Here is an 18,134-nt window from a genome sequence, read left to right as displayed (position 1 = left end):
CAGCAACAACAGCAACAGCAACATCAACGGCAGCAGCAGCAGCAGCTCAAAAGCAAAACGGCTTCAGTTCGAAAGCACGCTTCCAAGTAGACGGTCAGAGATTCGCAGCTGAGTGAGTGCCGAGTGATTTAAGCCACGATTCGAGTCTAGTGCCGAGTGCAGTTATATCGTGGTCGGTGCCTGGAAGCATCCAACACACCCTACGCTCTCTTCTCGGGTCCCAGTTTCAAGCCATCGGTGCGTCTCTATCTGGATTTCGCTGTGTGCGTGATTTTGTGTATAATTTTTTGCGCGCGCTCAATCAAAACAGTGCTGCGTACTCCCCGTTTACTTACTGTATGCCTCAGCATCAACAATATTTACCAGCCGCACATAACTCCCAACCCACCACAAGAAAAAAATATTTGATAATAAAAGTGTTGTGCTTTTTTCGCCCTGCCAAAAATTCTCAAATATCCTTATATTCCGGAATCATTGCAGTTTGACTTATCCAGTGGGTCGTAAATCTTCGACGAACCGTAAATTATTAAACAGCTCGCTACGCAGCGTGCTTATATTTTACAGGTAAGTTTTTGCCTTAGTTTTGGAAGTGCGCATATATTTCTCAAAATGGGAAGAAAAAAATTTACGAAGTAAGCAGAGCGAGTGCTACTGTTCCCAGTGAAATACCACCAACCCACCACCCACGCCCTTGGGCATCCCATCATCCCGGGCCCAGCCCGCGACCATCCGCTTTGTTGATACGCACACACTTTTTGCGCCGCTCCTGCTCCTTCCCCGCCCCCTTTTTATATGATTGCTGATACTGCCCCCACTCCGCTCCTGGATTCCCTTTTGCGCTCCTGCTCTCGGATACCGTTGCCTTTTGGGGCCGCTGCCCTGGCATCTGTGCCACTTTTCAATTGCGCCGCCTTTCTTTATGTTTATCACTAATTCTACCTTGCCTCTCCAATAGTGACAGAGAAAGAAATTTGTGTAATTGGTATTTTTAATTCCAAAAGGGAAAATATTTTTGGAATGCCAAAATCCCTTATCCTTATCTCATTTCTGATATTGAACCCATTAGAATCTTATCTCATTTCTGATATTGAACCCATTAGAATCCATAAGAATCTTGCAGTACATTCAAAATTGCTATTATCAAGGCTTTTGAATTTCAGAAATATTTTAAGGTTTTATTCTTTTTGTTTTGTTCCATTTAAACAAAATGGTTGCATATTCAGTCTCGTGAATATTTTTAATTTGATTGAAATATAATTCGATGACATCGAAGTTTTATTAAAGGGTGTTTTTAAATTAATTTTAAATAAAATGCTTTTTTTAGAGAGGTAGAGAACGTCGTTCATGATCCATTGGTAATTTTATCGCCCTATCTAACCTGGCTATTTATATATATATATTATATAATATATATTTTCCAGTGTATCTGCAGTGAAAGGTTCCCTTTTGCAGTTTTCTCTCCATGTCTCTTTCCCCTCTCTCTCCCTCGTTCTTTATTGTTGTGGAGTGTGTAAATTTTTGTGCAATTTCTTTAGCTCCACCGCCATTCGCTTTTTGATCTTGAAAACATGCTGACTCCGGGTTCTCTCCCCTCAAAGCAACCTGTCCGCTCCGCGAGAGTTCCGAACAAGTTTGTCAGGAAAACCAATAAAGCAAGTAGAATTGCTTATTGGAAATGAGCAAAGAACGAGACGAAGAAACTATGAAAGAGAGAGAGCCAATGAGCAAAATCCCACAAATCTCGTATTTGATATCGCACTAAATGGGGGAATGGGGCTACGAGGCTGATTATGATTACTTTTCAGAACTGCAGACTCACTTTTGTTTCGTTAGTTTATTACCTTATGAAATTACCAATTCAATTATTCGAATATATTTATCTCTGCACGGAAATGAAAAAAATTATATAAACGTTACGTGACTGTAAATTTAAGTTTGATACTAATCTTTTAATCATCCTGACAGCAGTCTGCATAAATAATGTTAAAAGGGGTGAAAAGAGAACTGATACATATTTTAAATATAATAAAAACCTGAATTGGAGTTTGCCAAATTAATTTGAAGCATTGGCTATAAATTGTTGCGAAATAAGTATTTTAAAACGAACTTCTGACAATTAAACAACAAATATTTTACGAATTCCGTAGATAATTCACATAAAAAGAGCCGCAAGCACTGTTGACATTTTCATAAATATTTAAAATTCCTTTCAAATGCAAGCAAATTTAATATTTAAAGCTTGTTGAAGAATAGATTGCCAGGGGAATTTATTTAAAAAAGTAAAGAGAACAATGACTAAAAATTTAATTTTAATTTACAATGAGCTACCAATCAAAATAAAGTTTTGTTTAAGCAATATTTTTTTAAAAACCAAACTAGAGCTTCATGTCGTTTTTTTAAATCAGGGTTATGTGTTTTAAAGTACATTAACATTGTGTTGCGAGAAGTCTTAAAAGTATAGATTCAATCTGAATCTACATACTAATGGATATTTAAGTTTGAAAGTTTATTCAAATCGAGGCTTGCCAAGATTTTCTTAGGAAAGGATTAATGATTATTTGTAAGCTTTTACTCTCCAAGGTCCCGCAGAAACGTTTTCTGCACTTTTCTACGTTTTAGTTTAAGGTCTAATAGCATTTTTCACCGTATCAACCCACTCACATCTCCATTGCTTGGGGGTTTGGCAAAGCACCTGCCAATTGGTATTGAGTAAGTGGCCTTAAACTAGCTCCCCCAGCTTCCTATCTGTTAAATAAATGGAAAACTAAAAGGGTAACAAATCACTGAAACTAGCTAAAGCAGGTGATGAGCTAAAATAGTATGTACTTTGCGTCTAGAAATTTGCAGACTGCACCTGCAACTGGGTGCCAGAAACTTAAGCAAACATTTGAGTAGGGATTTCTTTTGGCTCGAATCGAAGGCGTGACAAAACGATTCACAGCACTACGAAAACCGTTAACCGTGTTTGCCAGGCCAACCCGTTTTAGCTTTTGGCTGATGCTCTCGCACACAGAACTTGGTCTAAAGAGTTGGCCAAACTTTCCATTGCGAAATCTCAGGTGAGCGCACGCTAATGCACAGCCAAAAGGCAATAACTCAATTGGCAAATATCCGCAGCAGTAGCAGAACCATGAAGCCGACTAGCTGACTTGCCGAAATGTGCAACATAACTCAATTAGTGGAATAAGAGCAGTGTACAAAGCAGCAGGTTGTCGAAACGACGCCTCAGCGAGCATGAAATTGGCCAAAGGCCAATGGATTTATCATATAGAGCAAACCCCTTCATATGGGAGGTTGATATATAGACCGCGGACTCTTTGACGCTTTTAGCCCCCAAAAACTCGATGTTAAACGACTTTTTTAAGCACCGCTCCAAGGTGAACGGGCCACCCTGAACAGGGCCAAACTGGACAGTATCTTTAGTTGTATCTGCAGGTCCACCAAAATGTATCTGCATCGGGTTACGTGTTGCGCATGCGTTGTCTCTGCATATTTTATGGTAACTCAAACTTAATCCACTCGCCGCCTTGGACTTTCACACACATCACTATCACAATCGTACACCACCCTCGACGAGTGGTGTTCTTCGCTGGTCCGGTGGAATTTCCCACAACCTTCTTGTATTACATGGGCTTTCTGTTTGTGGCTCGAATTACGGCCGAATGGTGGCAAGTTCATTGCTTCTGGTCGGTGGTCAGTTGCAATTAAAATCAAGCCAGCAATTCTTCACCCGGCAACACTTCATTCCAGCATTAGATCTCCGCCTCTTTGGCTTAAATTGCCTGCACTTTCAGCGGAAACCCAGCCACCAGTACACACATATTTCGAATGGCTGTCCCCACTGTGATTTGCGGCAATTGTCCGTCCAACCATCTGGTTGACCGACCATCCGCCTTGGGCCTGGGATACTTAATCGCCCGGCTATATCTGCGGCTTTCCATTGCAATCGATTCGATGCTAGTTACTTTGTCATTGTCTCAATCCAACAATAGTCAATCCCAGCTGAAGTCCCTAGCTGGCCATTTCGCAAACGTTTCTATCGGCAATGTAAACTGTCATTGATTTAAGTTAATTAAAAACTTTAAGCCAGCCAGTTGGAGCTGAACAAAAAGAGGGAAACCTAATCGCGTTACACAGTTAAAAACATAATTGCATTTATTCAAGGTTTATAGGTTTAAGTCCACGTTGTGGTCAGTTCAATTTATAAAATGGTTGTTTGAAAGTTTTAAAATTGCTTCATAAATTGAACAGGCTAATATCAACCAATAAAATATAAATACCAAATCGTCATGTAATATACTATTTGGGTTTGTGTACTTACTGTTGAGATGCATTTTGCTTTTTGAAAACGAAAAAGAAAACATTGATTAATCTTTATATCTTAAGAGATTAGAAAGTAAAACTAAAGCTAAACAACTTCTAACTAATTTCAACTTCCAAGCTAAGATTATTATGTCATAAAAAGCTTACCATTAAATCAATGCTCAACTTTCAGAGGAAAACAAAAATAAAACCACAAGAGAAAATCTCCTTATGTCATGATAAGTTTGCCCTTTAATCATATAGTTAATTCATAATCACCTCTTGAGGCCCTTGTCAATTTTCCCACTGGTATCTCTTTGTCCCATTTTCTAATTTCTTATGCCCAGCAGGTTGGTGCACATAAGTATTTCCCTGACACATGATTAATGAACCAAAACTAGTAATAACTGCACGCATTGTTCGGGAAGCCAAAAATAAAATAAAGCGGACTGTAAAAATGTCTACTTTCGCAAGCCATGAAAATCTCCAGACGGCAAAAACGAAAAGATTGTGACGATTGCGCAATTGGAAATGCGTAACTTCGATTTCTGGACGTAATTGAGGGGCCAGGGAAAGTAAAGGGGTACCAGCAATTAACGCAGTTACCCACTTTAATCACTGCTCGCCCACCAAACTCGGAAGCCCCAATCAAGAAACACATAATGTTTTTATTTGTGTTAACCATTTGTAATTGATTGAAATGTCGACGTGGATCAAGTGTGCGTCTTAAATTCATTTTGAAATCTTGTTTACCTTTTCGCTTTGTCTCTTTTTCGAAAAGAAAACAAAAGTGAAAGTCCAAATATGCAAGGCGACGTGCTGCTGCAACAATGCATATTAATTTAATTTTGTTTTAACTTTTGTGATGGCACGCCTCTGGTTATTTTATGGATTTTTCTTTGCTATGCATATGCAAAGCGATTAACACCAAAGAGCATTGGCAATTGTTTATCCATTTTTACCCCACCCTCTTGGCCAAATGCTTATGTTTGCTTTGGAAAAAGTAGGTAAAGGTTTACTTTAGTTTTTGGTTTTTTAGCTGATGCAATTGGTCGATTACACAGCATGTGGAAGCGGACAAGTTTTGGGATACAAAGCACAGCAGGTGGCTGGGCGAGTTGGCTGTGGATTTTATTTTGGAGTCTAGAGTGGCGGCTTAGTTTGCTTTTTTGGTTAAGTTTTATTTGCCATAAAATCGGACTAGGCAAACTCATTGCATAAGTGTGTTTTAAGGCCCGAAAGTTGCCATATGTAGACTACCCGATAGATTGTTGATCTTTTTCTTAGTAGATATAAAATGCACATGACATTTTTTAACCCTTCACATCTATATTATACAAGTAACCTATAGAGCAAATTGTAAAGCTCACAAAATATTTAAAAAAATGTTTAATTTGCATAATACCAGTATTCTTCCGACATCTATGGAAACTTCTTGTTCGTGATGAGCGTAGTCATATATCTATGCAGTAAAGGAAAACAAATATGCTGGCTTCTCAAGCTTCTCTATGTAAGATGTAACATGCCTTTAACTATATTCCCATCTTACAAAAACTATAAAGAATATTCAATCTGGATCATAAATCTTAAATGCAGATTATATCAGCAGAGATAAATGCAGCCCTTTCTGTTCTCACATTCCGGGAAGGCTTTTACAGGAAGTAGTAAGTCTGGCTCCGTTATTAGATAAGTTGTGCACTATGTACTATAGTGTGGGGGAGGGTCTGAAATTACGAACGTCATCAAAAAACTTCCCACATAAATTTAGCCAGCTCTGGCTGGGATATGCGCGTACACTCGTACTCTCACCGAGCGATGCGATATTTCATAGTTGCATAGGCGGTGGCAGGCAGCACTTTTTTTTCTACATTTTTGCACTCCCATGCGTTGGGTGTAGCATGTATAGATACTTTTCTGAACCACGCCGCACTGAACTAAAACGAAGTGAGACGAAATGAAATGAAAAACTTGCCCCACAGCCGAATGAGTAAGCTTGCAAAATATCGAATGAGAAGCATTGATTGCACTGCATATTGCCAAATGGCAAAATGTGAATCGGTGGCTTGGCCAACACGAAGTTTTTATGTTTTAAAATTATCTTTCCATGTGGCAGGAGGAAGTGCCAAAGGTTGTGAATGTGAAAGTTGAGTTGAGCTTGAGCTTGAGCTTGGCCAAAGGAGAGGCGCATTAGCCGCAAGTTAAGCGCATTGAACTTGGCACCCCAAGGGGCCAAAAGAAAGTTAAATAACCAGCGAAGATTACAAGAGCCAACACACGATCCTGAGTTTTCACACTTAAGTTCGCGTGTGGATGCAACTGTCACTGCAGCGTATCTGCGAGATACTTATTTCATTTAAATATATATGAAAAGTAATGTGTGAGAGCTTGCTGCTCGTTTAAGGCCGCAATTTGCGCCCCGTGACTCGAAATGGGTATTATCTAAAACCAGAAGGGGGCACCTTAATACCTCTCTAGACCCCTGGAATCTCTACTTAACTTCGCATCTGTTTGGCCTGTCGTCCGCCCACGCAGAAAATGGGTGCCGAAAAGGGTGATGCGGGGTGGCCCACAAACTTTAATGGAAATTTATTTGCATCTGTTATGAATTGAAGTGACAGCGGGCGTTGGTTATGCTGAGCTCGATTATGTTTTGTCTCTCAAATGCAGGAAATTGTCGCTCCACACACAACACACACGGCGTATGTGTAATATCGCTACAACAATGGCATATGAACTCTCAATTGGAAAAAAAAAACAATGGGAATATACAGGGACTGTCTCTTAAATAGCACAATTGAAGCGGTATTGTTTTATTTAAAGCTGGAATAAAAGCTGGAGGTGTATTGAGATATTCATAATCAAGTATCTTATAAAATAACTAACTTAATACACTAGCAATGTAAGTGTTTAATACAATACAATAGTATGTGTTTAAAAAGATGTACAATTTTATTGGTTAAATTGCCTAGTCGTATTTTATAATACAATTAATATGCTAAAGATTAATTAAACTATTTGTGTACATAAATATTTATTCATCAATTTAGCCTAATAACAAGTATTACCTTCAGATTCTTTACTGGTTTATTTTCATCAATTTAAAAATGTGTATCTCCAAAAATTTTGCATAAAAGCGATTCTACCATTCTTGCCAACTGATTTATATGCATAGGTTATATAACTTGACTCCCATTATTATTCCAAACTTTTGTATTTCCATCAAACTTTGATTTGACTTTGCCGCCTCTTTCTTCTTTTGTTTATCTTTGTCGAAACGCCTCATTATGCTACACAAACAGAGACAATTTAAAGCATTTCATCAGTTTATTTTATTGATGAAAAGTGAAAAAAATCAGTAACAATAAACCCAGGAGGCAGACAAGCACAGACAAAGGCAAAACATTTGCCAGCTCATTATGAGCTAAATAAATGCAAGTGTGTCAACCTCATTCAAGCTATGTAATTCAGACTGACGGCTACAGATACAGATACAGATATAGTACACCATTACCCATCTTGCAGCTTAACTGGAGCAATGAGCAATAATAAACCAAAAAGCCAGAGACATTGAACAAATTCTGGCTGTGAGCATTTCACTTTTCAGAAAAAGACGAGGCAGAAACGGAATAATTAAAATGAAAAAATTAATAAAGAACTGGAGTGGGTTGCACGTGGGCGGGGAACCCACTCAATTAAGTAAATATATATATTGTATATGTATATATATGCAAAGTTTCTTTTCTTGTCCACAACGATGGTAATTGGCCCCAAATAGTTTCATTTTTCTCCGTCCCCCACTTTGCTATTTACCTTAAAGTAGGTCAGTGTCTGAAATGTTATTCGACGACTCGCGTTCTTGACAAAAATTTGATGCATAGGCAAAAATATTTGGGTGGGTCAAATAATTTACTTTGAAAGAGGAAAAAGCTCTTTAATTACGAATTATTTGATAGCCAATTCTTTCTACAGATCAAATTCTTGTATAATTTTTTTATCAAAAAAGAATGAAGAAATAACTTAAATTGTATCAATGGAATGTGACTCTCAAAGATAGTTTTATCTCAAAAATTCAACAAAGTATGTGTCTAACTAAATTTGCATTTTATCAGAACTTTGCTTCTCGATCAACTATTTTTGCAAAAGTAAATTATGAGCTCCAAAGTTCATCAATATTTTGACAATCTCTGATTAAAATCTCCCAGCAAATTGAAGTTTTGACATTTTACCTATTTCACAGAAAAGTTGTCAAAGCCATTTGCATATCAACTCCTACCTCTCTTTCGTAATCAAATCTAGAGTAAAACTTTTGTAAATTTCCTCAACCGACTAGAAATAAATTCGCAAAAATGTATCGCATAACTCTGCTAAATGGCCAGACGTGTCTGGGGCCCTCGTGGCCAGTTGGACATAGTAGTTGGCTGGTTGGCTGGTTCGTTGGTGACAACACGCCTGTTTGGCTACCAGATCTGGGTTCTGCACAGTAAGAAAAACTTAACATCTTGCATTTTAATTTTAAATTAATCGGGATTTTTTCCACTCAAGAGAGTTAGAGGTCTATAAATACTAATGCAACGATTTTTGGGAGCTATGAAAATCAACATTTTTCGTCTTGTACTTTTGTTTTTCAATATAATCAATTTATACTTAGGTACATTAAACTTATGGACAGCAAGCTAATGTGGGAAAACCTTAGCTCAGAACCCTATGTGAGATATAATAAATATTTTGACTTAAACAGCAAATTTAAACAGCCGAATCATCAGTTCCCAAGTCGATATTTAAATACCATTTTTTCCAGTGTTGCTGCCAGACTGCTCTCGTAACTCGATGCGGTGGGCGGGGGGCGTGGCCGGGGGAATTGGGACTGGGGCGTTGCCATCTGTGCTCGCTTATGGCACACGGCTTGGTCCAGTGCACATGGCCCAAACGAAGCTGTCAGGTGTTAAATTGGCAAGCCATCAAATGGCAGCAAACATGGCAACAAACATCGGCACGGCAAAGACCATTGACCTAAAAAACAAAAAAAAAAAAGAGTAGAGTCAGACAAAGGGGGCCTCCTCTTCAACTCGAAGACCTTAGAGTGAAGTTGGGGTTTTGACTTCGTCTCGTGCCCGAGCCCACTAATTATGTCAAATTAACGCACTTCATGTGATTATATAAGCAAACTTACAAAAACTAACAGCCGGAGTTGAATGACTCTACAAAGTGAAAAATGAAATGAACAAAACTTAATTTATACGACACTCAATTAGCCTTATGTGAGGTGCTGTCGAATTGTAAGATTCATTTAATTAGACCACTTCAAGTTATAATAAAAGCAGGATCCTGTTGTAAATTCTGAGCATTTGCCTTTATGTAGATTTTAAAATTTGCCGCTCCAAAAGCTAAGCAAGTTATTTGCCTGGCTTTTCTTGTTTTGCGTTATATTTGCATTAATTAAGCTAAATTTAAAAATAAATTGATTGCGTCGCTCGTGCGGCAGCGTTAAAAACATCAAAAGCAACAACAAGAGCGTCCATATTGCGCTATATTTTGCCCAATTAATGGAATTTATTCCAGTTGGATAAGTTCAGGCTTAAAGCCTTTTTTATAGGGGACACAAATTTAGCAATCAGCTGAGGACAAGAAAATAAAGCAAATTGTTGGGTCAACAAAATGCCAAACTTTTTTTTAAGGGACAGCAATAGGGCAAAGCAGTTGCGATGATTACATTTTGATTTTATTCGATTGGAAAAATATTATAAGCCGCATAAATAGAGTAAATACGCTCTAATTAATACAAAGGGTTTTTTAACTGTAAGGGTTAAGTTTAAAGACTAATCTATGTCGGGAAAATGTATATTTATCTTTAACTAGTTTTATTTACATATGATATGTACACAAAGACTGCAATTTGAAAATGATGTGGTTTGATTAAATGAGCGTAGCTCATTTTGAAGTATAAACCAAACAATCAAGTGTTAAATAAATCAAAGTTTGTTAAAGTTAAGCATAAGCAAATACTAGATTCGATCAAAAAACTGAAGATTTAAAATAAATTTCGTTAGCATAGAAAACGAAATTCTTTAGTACATTTAAATATACTAAAAATGATAAGAAGAAACTTAGTTTTTAAATTTACTAATTCAGAAAAGCAAGAAACAAACGTAAGGTTAAATCAATTGTACGAATAACTTATTTCCCCCGATGAACCACATTTTGTTATGCTCCCCAAGCAAATTTAGGCATTAACATTCCACTTAGTAGAACCATTTATAAGTAAGTAGTTCCCACACATCAAACCAGCTTCTTGAAATCCACTCTCATATGCATACTTAAGATCTTGAGGGAACGGGAGGAGGATTGGTGTGCCACCCACCTGCATTTAAGTACTGTTTGGAGAGAGGGTTGACCCAATTGAGGCTTAATACTCCATAATTTAATTACCCAGCTTGGGAGCTTGGAGGGAAAACCGCAGCTATAAAGACGAAGAACGGAGAAGAACGAATTTCTCACGCTTTGACAGATAGAAAAGTGGCTCTGTGGTTCTACGGCACTTTTGGTTTCGAGCGAGATGAGTTTTTCCACGATTGCTATTTCACATTTCCCATCTCCAGAGCCAGCCAGCCAATCAAATCAGAATCGAAGAGCAGAGAAAAATGGGTATCGGGCAGCGGTGCAGGGAAAAACAGAAAACATTGGCAATAAATAAAATTTCGAAATTCTTGGCAAGCCAACGAACGTGACAAGTGTGAACATATATGTGAGAGTGCATCTGGGAATGGGGAAATAACATCCATAGTTGAAAAGTTATGGCCAAAGGTTTTGACAGCCCTTTCAGTTTTCTTCTTCCTCTCAACTCTTTTTTCCCCCGAACTTTTTTTTTTAATTAATACAAGTTACGACTTTCTTTAACCCATTTTGACGGCGACCTGCAGAAGGAAAGATCGGCTGGTACAAAAAAGAAAATCACTTCCAGTCCCACAATTGAGACCCGCTCGAATTTCCTTTTTGCAATAGAAAATGCTTTAATCACCGTCGCGATTCCAAACAAAAAAAAATGTGCATTGTTTTGAGAGCTCTCAGCTCTCAGCTCCCTAGACTTCCACTTTTACAGCAGCCGGTGAAACAAAACTTTCTACGGTTAAAAAATGCTGTACGAGCATGTGCAAGCATTTAATTACGCAAATAATAAACAAAGCCCGATTCGAAATCCGAATGCAAGTCAGCTGCGAGGGCCATAAATTTGCAATTTATTTTGTGGCTTCTCAATGCTTTTTTTTCTGTATTTGCTGCTGAATATTTAACTACATATATACAAGCTTTAAACGAGATTTACATCGATATCTGCCCACAACAAAAAACGTCGTTTTACCTGTATAGCACACTCGTGAATTGGCTTTTGATTTGAATATATGATATAATTTAATTTATTTTGTATTCTATCTAAAAGCACACAACTGCTATCAGTTCATAGAAAGTTGTTGTATTTTTTTCTAAATATGAATAGCAGGTATATTTGTTAGTGTTTTAAAATGGTTTAAAAATAAAACACTGTTTGTAGGGAATAAATTTGCATACCTTTGCTCCAAATGCAAGGCAAATTTCCTTTAAAAAATCCAGAAGCTAAACCTATTTGTTTTATGTAAATTTAATGTTTCCCTCATCTGATATTTGAGTTTGCTCCGCACACATGTATCTAAAGTAGATCTCCAGACTTAATATTTGAGTTAGATGAAATGCTGATGCTGAGCTTGCTGAATTTTTGCCAATATTTTGCATGGGCCACTTGAAAGTTAATTACAAGATTTGGGCCCCTGCAAGTGTGTGGGCGTTTTTGAGTGTGTGAATACATGTGTGTTAGCCATGTAGCCTCGCAAGAGTGTGTGTGCTAATGGCAAGCTTTTGAATTTTGTATGGGCACATGGCATCGGAAGCCAGAAACGAGAAACCAGCAGCTAAGGCTTAGTGGGTGGGTGCTGGAAGCTTTTCCGATTTTCCTCTCAGCCGAAGCATTAATTAAAGCTTAGAGTCGAACTGCAGCATTAATGAATAGATAAAGGTAAAGGTTGAAACGTTCCGAGATAAAATGAGTGGGTGGAAAAGGGTAAAGCTATTAGGTAAATATTTATAAAATAAATATAATAAAGTTTAGAATTTAAAAGTGGGAAGGTTCAACTTTTGTTGTCAGCACAAATATTTGCATTTTTATTATCACATTTTTGAAAGCTCTGTGTATATTTGGCTATCAACCAATCCGGTATAGCTTCAATCAAATCAAAATCCCGTGGGATAAAATTCAAATTAGAATGCAAATAAAAGGCAAAAAAAAATTGTTTTTCAATACTTAATCTCTCACTTTAAGCCGCTGGCAGACAAATAACTTGAGAGTAAATATTCATAAACAATACTTTGTATTTGACTGAGGGCATATTATAAATTCAATGTCACATCCATTAAGCACTGTATGCACATCCGTTAGTCAACCATTTGCATGTGTTATCAGCAGAAAATTTAAACTAATTTAAAGCCAGAACGTCGGATGTCTAAAACAATGGAAAAGCAATTAAAAATTTGTGATAAACTTTTGTTGCGTTGAAGGGTTTTTAAGTGGGATGAAAAGGGAAAATGTGGGTGATGTGGCGCCCACATAAACTCGTCTTATGTGTATATGTAGGCCCCCAGAGCATTTTGCATTCAAGTATGTTATGCACTCAGTGGGTTAGAAGCAAAGGTTGAAATACTAGCATTGAAAACTCAATAATTTTCCCACAATTTCAAATCGAAACGCTCTTTGCAAAATACATCTTTATGTATGTACTTTGCATGTAATATATATAGTCAATCCTTTCATTATATTTAATTTGTCTAAGTCAGTTTAATTTCATGATTTAGGACATACAATTTTAATATATAACATATATATATATTATTATACTATTTTTAATATGCACCCATAAACTCAAAACATAGAAAATTGACTTTAAAAATAAACATGGAAATAATAAAAAATGTAAACAAATAAATAGACAGTTATTTTCATGAATTGCGAACTTATTGAAATAAATAACTTGCTTTCATTGCTATAAAAATCTTTATTTTATCCGTAGAAAAGCATGAATTTGACATCTTAAGTGCTACTATTTTGACCGCAGCTATATGGGTGTGCGTACACAATTACATTTTGGCCAAAACATTATTAGAGGTTCAACGGAGGGGGGGAGGGGGCTGTGGACGTTAGAGCGCTTTTACCGGGCTCAAAGGGACCAGGAAAAGAATGAGAACAAAAATGTTGGCAAGGAAAATGTTTGCCCGTCGCCGCGACTTGGCAACAGAACAGCATCGAAACTGAGGCAGAAAAAGAGGGCTTAGCTCCGCTGCCGAGTGCTCTACTTTTCCAACTTCAATAGCTCGTGACATTGTTTGTGTGTGTATATATTTACCCAAATAACAACACATACACACACACATACGTATGCCCAGCACAGTGGGCTGAGAACTTGGCTCAAACCAGCTGCCAACAACAGCAGCATCTGAAAAGAAAAGTGCTAAGCGAGGTTGTGGTAGAAGGGGTGAAAAGCGGGAAAGCGGCGGGGAAGCTGTTCTGCTGCTAATGAGAAAGTTTACGTGGACCGAGATGCTGGAAATTGAGATTCCCGCCGACTCAATGAATTAATGAATGAACGAAAGCTTGTAATTTACTTTAACAATTTTTTAGCTGCTCTAGGAATTAACGTATCGTTTTATCTGATGACGGCAGGCGTTGTTTGGAGCACATACTGAAGCCGTAATTTATTTAGATTTAAATCGCATTTACGCCTTGTTATAGAACTTGTTTAGATGATCAAACACATACATATAACCATTAGGAATGCTTTTATTTTTAATAGAAAGTTTATAGGAATTAAGTTAATCGCTGAATTTATGAAGCAATAACAAATTTTTAGAAGTACGGATCTTGTTAATAAAGCTGTTTCAAAACAAACAAATTTTACTTATGACTGGATTGGATAATTTAAACCTAAGCTCAGAAATTTCTCTGTCGTATTTTTACAAATTTTAAAACAATCATATGTTAAGTTAAATCCAAAAATATAAACTAATATGTTCCAAAATATTTAGAGCATTTCAATTTGGGCTTTCTTTTCGTCTTGTATATTTCCTGCTGAAGTCATTCACTAATTTTTAACGGCCAACTTTACATGTTAATTTGTAAGGCACGGGGCACGTACAAACATGGCCGATAACGAATGCAACATGGCTAGAAATACTTTTCTTGTTTATTTACGCTTCTTGGTATTTTCGTTATTATGTCGTTCGTTTTTTTTTTTTTTTTGTTGTTTTGTGACACTTTCTTTTTGTGTACTATGCCCAAGCGAGTGTGCGGCACTTAACATGAAATTAAGTAAATTAAGTAAAAATATTTTAATTCAATTAGAAAACCTCACTTGCGAAGTAGAGTGCTAAATGTGAAATTTCTCTTTGTCATTGCAGTTGAGAGAGCTCCGTGGAGGAAAACAGCCCCAAGATTTCGAAAACAACGAAAATGGTCTTCGATTGCGGAGTCTGGTGTGCAAAGTATTTGCTTTGCATATTCAATTTTATATTTTTCGTAAGTACACATGAAGTAATGCCAGTTGGCTGGCTGTGGGCTATTGTGATTTATGCACCGGGTGCATATGGGTTCGCAGATAGAGGTGCGTTCATGTCATACCGTCCCATCAAATTCCATTGCAACTCAATCAAGCAAATCTCTGCGCATGCGCTGGTGCTTTTTCCCGCATTTTCAGCTCGGCGGCGGTTCATTGACTTTCTGCCGACGTCGTCGTCATCATCATCATCATCTTGATTGCCAAACATCATCATCGGCATTTTCGAATGCAATCAACTTGGGCAGGCAACGTCATAATAATAACAATCATCCAACTGCGTTTGCATGTCCAGCGGGGGGATTTGTGTTTTGTGTTTTATGTTTTACGCTTTATGTTTTAGTGTAAACACACAAATGCGCGCTACCTGTACACATATATTTATGCATATTTTTGTTTTGTTTCTTTCGCAGGTGCTAGGCACAATTATATTCGGCATCGGACTTTGGCTGGCCGTGGACAAGCACTCGCTGATTGCTCTCCTCAAGTTGGCCGAGAGCGAGCGCATTGAGGTAAGACCGACGGGGCTTCCCAATCTCCAATCCCCAATCCCCAACTCCGAAACCAATCCCAATCCCCGCCCAACTCCGGGTGAAAGTGTTGCCGCGGAAACACCCCCTGAAAAGGCCGCAAGAAACCGCTGCATTCCACCCAATTATAACGCAATTTATACGCAACCCATCGAAGTGTGTAATTCACATATCGAAATCGTAGTAAATCAACCCCGAAAAATAGATCAAACTCACGTGCAGGTGCTCGAATAATAGCGGGCAGTGGAACTATGATTATTAAAAAAATGTAATTATAGAATAAACATGTAGTTCGGTGGGGAATTGGTCGGAATGGGTAACAAAAACGCTAATAAAAGTGCACGATGCATTGTGTTGACACACTGTCTAACTATAGGGGAAGGTTTTTAATGTTACTGTAATTGGGTTGAAATAATAGACCCCACCCTATATGGGGCACTAAAAAATACAATGGAACTTAAAGTAATAGAATGCCATACTTTCCAAATGCTTTAAAGGCGGAATCTTAACAATTACCCTTATGTTTCTAATAGTTTTAAACTTATTTTTAGGACCAACGATTTTTAGTTAAGTGAACTCCTTAGTGAATTTCTAATTTTAGTTTAAAAATATTGTTTGTTAATCAGAATGACTTTTACTATATGAATTTATCCACAAAACTTTAAAAACAATGTACAAATTGAGGGTTAAAGTAATTCCACCTATTCTCTGGGGACTTTTACCAATTCCCAGAAATAAACTTTGTAAACTAATCTACAACAATGACAAATTCCATCAAAAGTGGCATGTTCAGCGTTGGCTAAAGTTTGTGTGGAACTCACTTTACTATCTCACTGGGCATAAAGGGTTTTTCGCTTTGGCAAAACAAATGAAAAGTGCATGTACACACGGGGACTAATTGTGGGGTCACCTAGGATAAACATGCAGAAACTAATTGAGAAGCTTTAGCAAGAACACTTCGTGTTGAAATATGCCAGGGGTGGTTGGTCAATGAACTTGCAGTCTAGTTTCGAAACATTTATCTTAGATCTTATAATTTGCCTACGACAATTGGAGAAAATATGCGTATAATTCAATTACACGAATGAGGAAGAAGACAATTTTTGGCCAGTTCAAAGTTTAATTACGTATACGCAGTGTAGAAATCATCTGCAATTACTCTCACATTTCTGACTATTTGTTTCTGCTCTCTTTGCTTGTTTTATTGTAGCAATTTACACAGCCGCAGGTCATAGAGCAGCTGGCCTATGTTCTGCTCGTCATCGGAGCCGTCATGTTCTTCATGAGCTTCTTGGGCTATCTGGGAGCCATGCGCGAGTCCCGCTGTCTGCTGTCGACGGTAAGTGAACAGATCGAATGTGGTTTGTAGGTTAAGGGTTAGAGGTTTGCCCACAAAAACAGTACGACTCAACACAGAAAATCAGGTGCTGATAGATTTTTCAGATATATTTTTAGGAGGTTTGGTCATAATATAAATAAAATAAGTGAGAGCTTTTAAAGCAAATTAAGTTATTTTCATATTATAGAATTAATATTTTTTAAGAGAGAATTAAGGCTTTTAACAGAAAACTGTAATTGGTAAAAAAATCCATCCATAGTATTATTTATGTTTTTTGACTATATTTCTATTAAAACTCAGAACAGTAAAGAAAAAACTTTTTTATTTCAATCGTTAAACGTTTTTATTATCTGCACTCTATCTATTTTAATGAGTGAACAATGCTCAGAAAATGTAGCTTAATTGAATGTCATTAAAAAACTCTTATTTTAGATTGTTAATTATAGTAGTGAAATTATAGTTAATTGTTCCAAGAAATTTGCATAATGAATTGTATTTTTTTATACGATTTTAATGCTTTATTTTATAAATTTAATTTATAAGTTAAGTTTAATAAATAAAACTATATATTAACGTTAATTTACCTTTGGTTACATACATTTAATTAAAAAATGTTAAATTTTTAGCTACTGAAATTGTATAAAAGCTTAAAATTAATCAATTTTAAAATAATCTAGAATTAATTATAAGATAACAATTACATCTTCGTGAAAAACTTATTTGCATTCCATTATCGAGTAGCTCGTACAATACCGAGACGCATTGTCACAAATTTACATTTTCCCCACCCAATCAATGAGTTCAATCAGAGTTTTACGAGCTTGCATCATCGGATACATTGTGATAGATGAGATGACAGGCAGACTCCGAAGATGCACAGCTCTAGGGACTGGGATTCGAGCTGGCCGATTGCCAAGCGTTTGTTTGCACACTTTTTACCGAAAAACTTTGCCTTTTGAAGAGGATTTTCATTTGACTTTGACTCTTGGCTGGAAAAACCATTGAAGGCACTCGAGAGAAAGTTGTACATAGCCGGGTATTGGGTATTGGGTATTTCTATAGGTAAATTATCGTACATAGATACATCCATATCGTGAGGCCAGGCCAGGCATGTTTGAACGATTGGTTAAGCGGCCCCCATGACAAGCCCTTCACTTGGCCATGTCTCTGCGGTATTGGTCTGTGAGTGGAATTGTAATTTCTCTGGACTGGAGAAGATAATTTACATTTGCAGCAAGTGGCCCAGAGGGACGGCCCAGGGACTTTCTATGGTCGAGAGTGCCCACTCGGGGCGATTGTGGTAATTAATAAACTGTTTTATCGCATTTACCTGCA

At 37.2% G+C, this 18,134-nt stretch overlaps 1 protein-coding gene across 3 annotated transcripts in view; it reads left to right on the top strand.

Moving 5' to 3' along the window:
• The first annotated feature begins 29 nt into the window (after positions 1–29).
• Positions 30–18,134, top strand: part of LOC108045178 (tetraspanin-18) — a 21,514-nt gene continuing 3,409 nt past the window's right edge. Inside the window, exons 1-5 of one of the 3 annotated variants that reach the window (XM_044457975.1) lie at positions 30–112; positions 481–564; positions 14,776–14,893; positions 15,344–15,442; positions 16,671–16,799. In XM_044457975.1, coding sequence (XP_044313910.1) covers positions 14,828–14,893; positions 15,344–15,442; positions 16,671–16,799 — 294 coding nt within the window. In that variant the 5' untranslated portion in view covers positions 30–112; positions 481–564; positions 14,776–14,827. Of the gene's footprint in view, positions 264–480; positions 565–14,775; positions 14,894–15,343; positions 15,443–16,670; positions 16,800–18,134 lie in introns of all 3 variants that reach the window. The other 2 variants (XM_044457974.1, XM_044457973.1) reach the window with 2 other exon arrangements.

Source organism: Drosophila rhopaloa, unplaced genomic scaffold (assembly GCF_018152115.1).
Source record: "Drosophila rhopaloa isolate 14029-0021.01 unplaced genomic scaffold, ASM1815211v1 contig_163, whole genome shotgun sequence".
NCBI lineage: Eukaryota > Metazoa > Arthropoda > Insecta > Diptera > Drosophilidae > Drosophila > Drosophila rhopaloa.
Note: the sequence above shows the minus strand (reverse complement) of the source record. Positions and strands in the feature narration are given on the sequence as shown.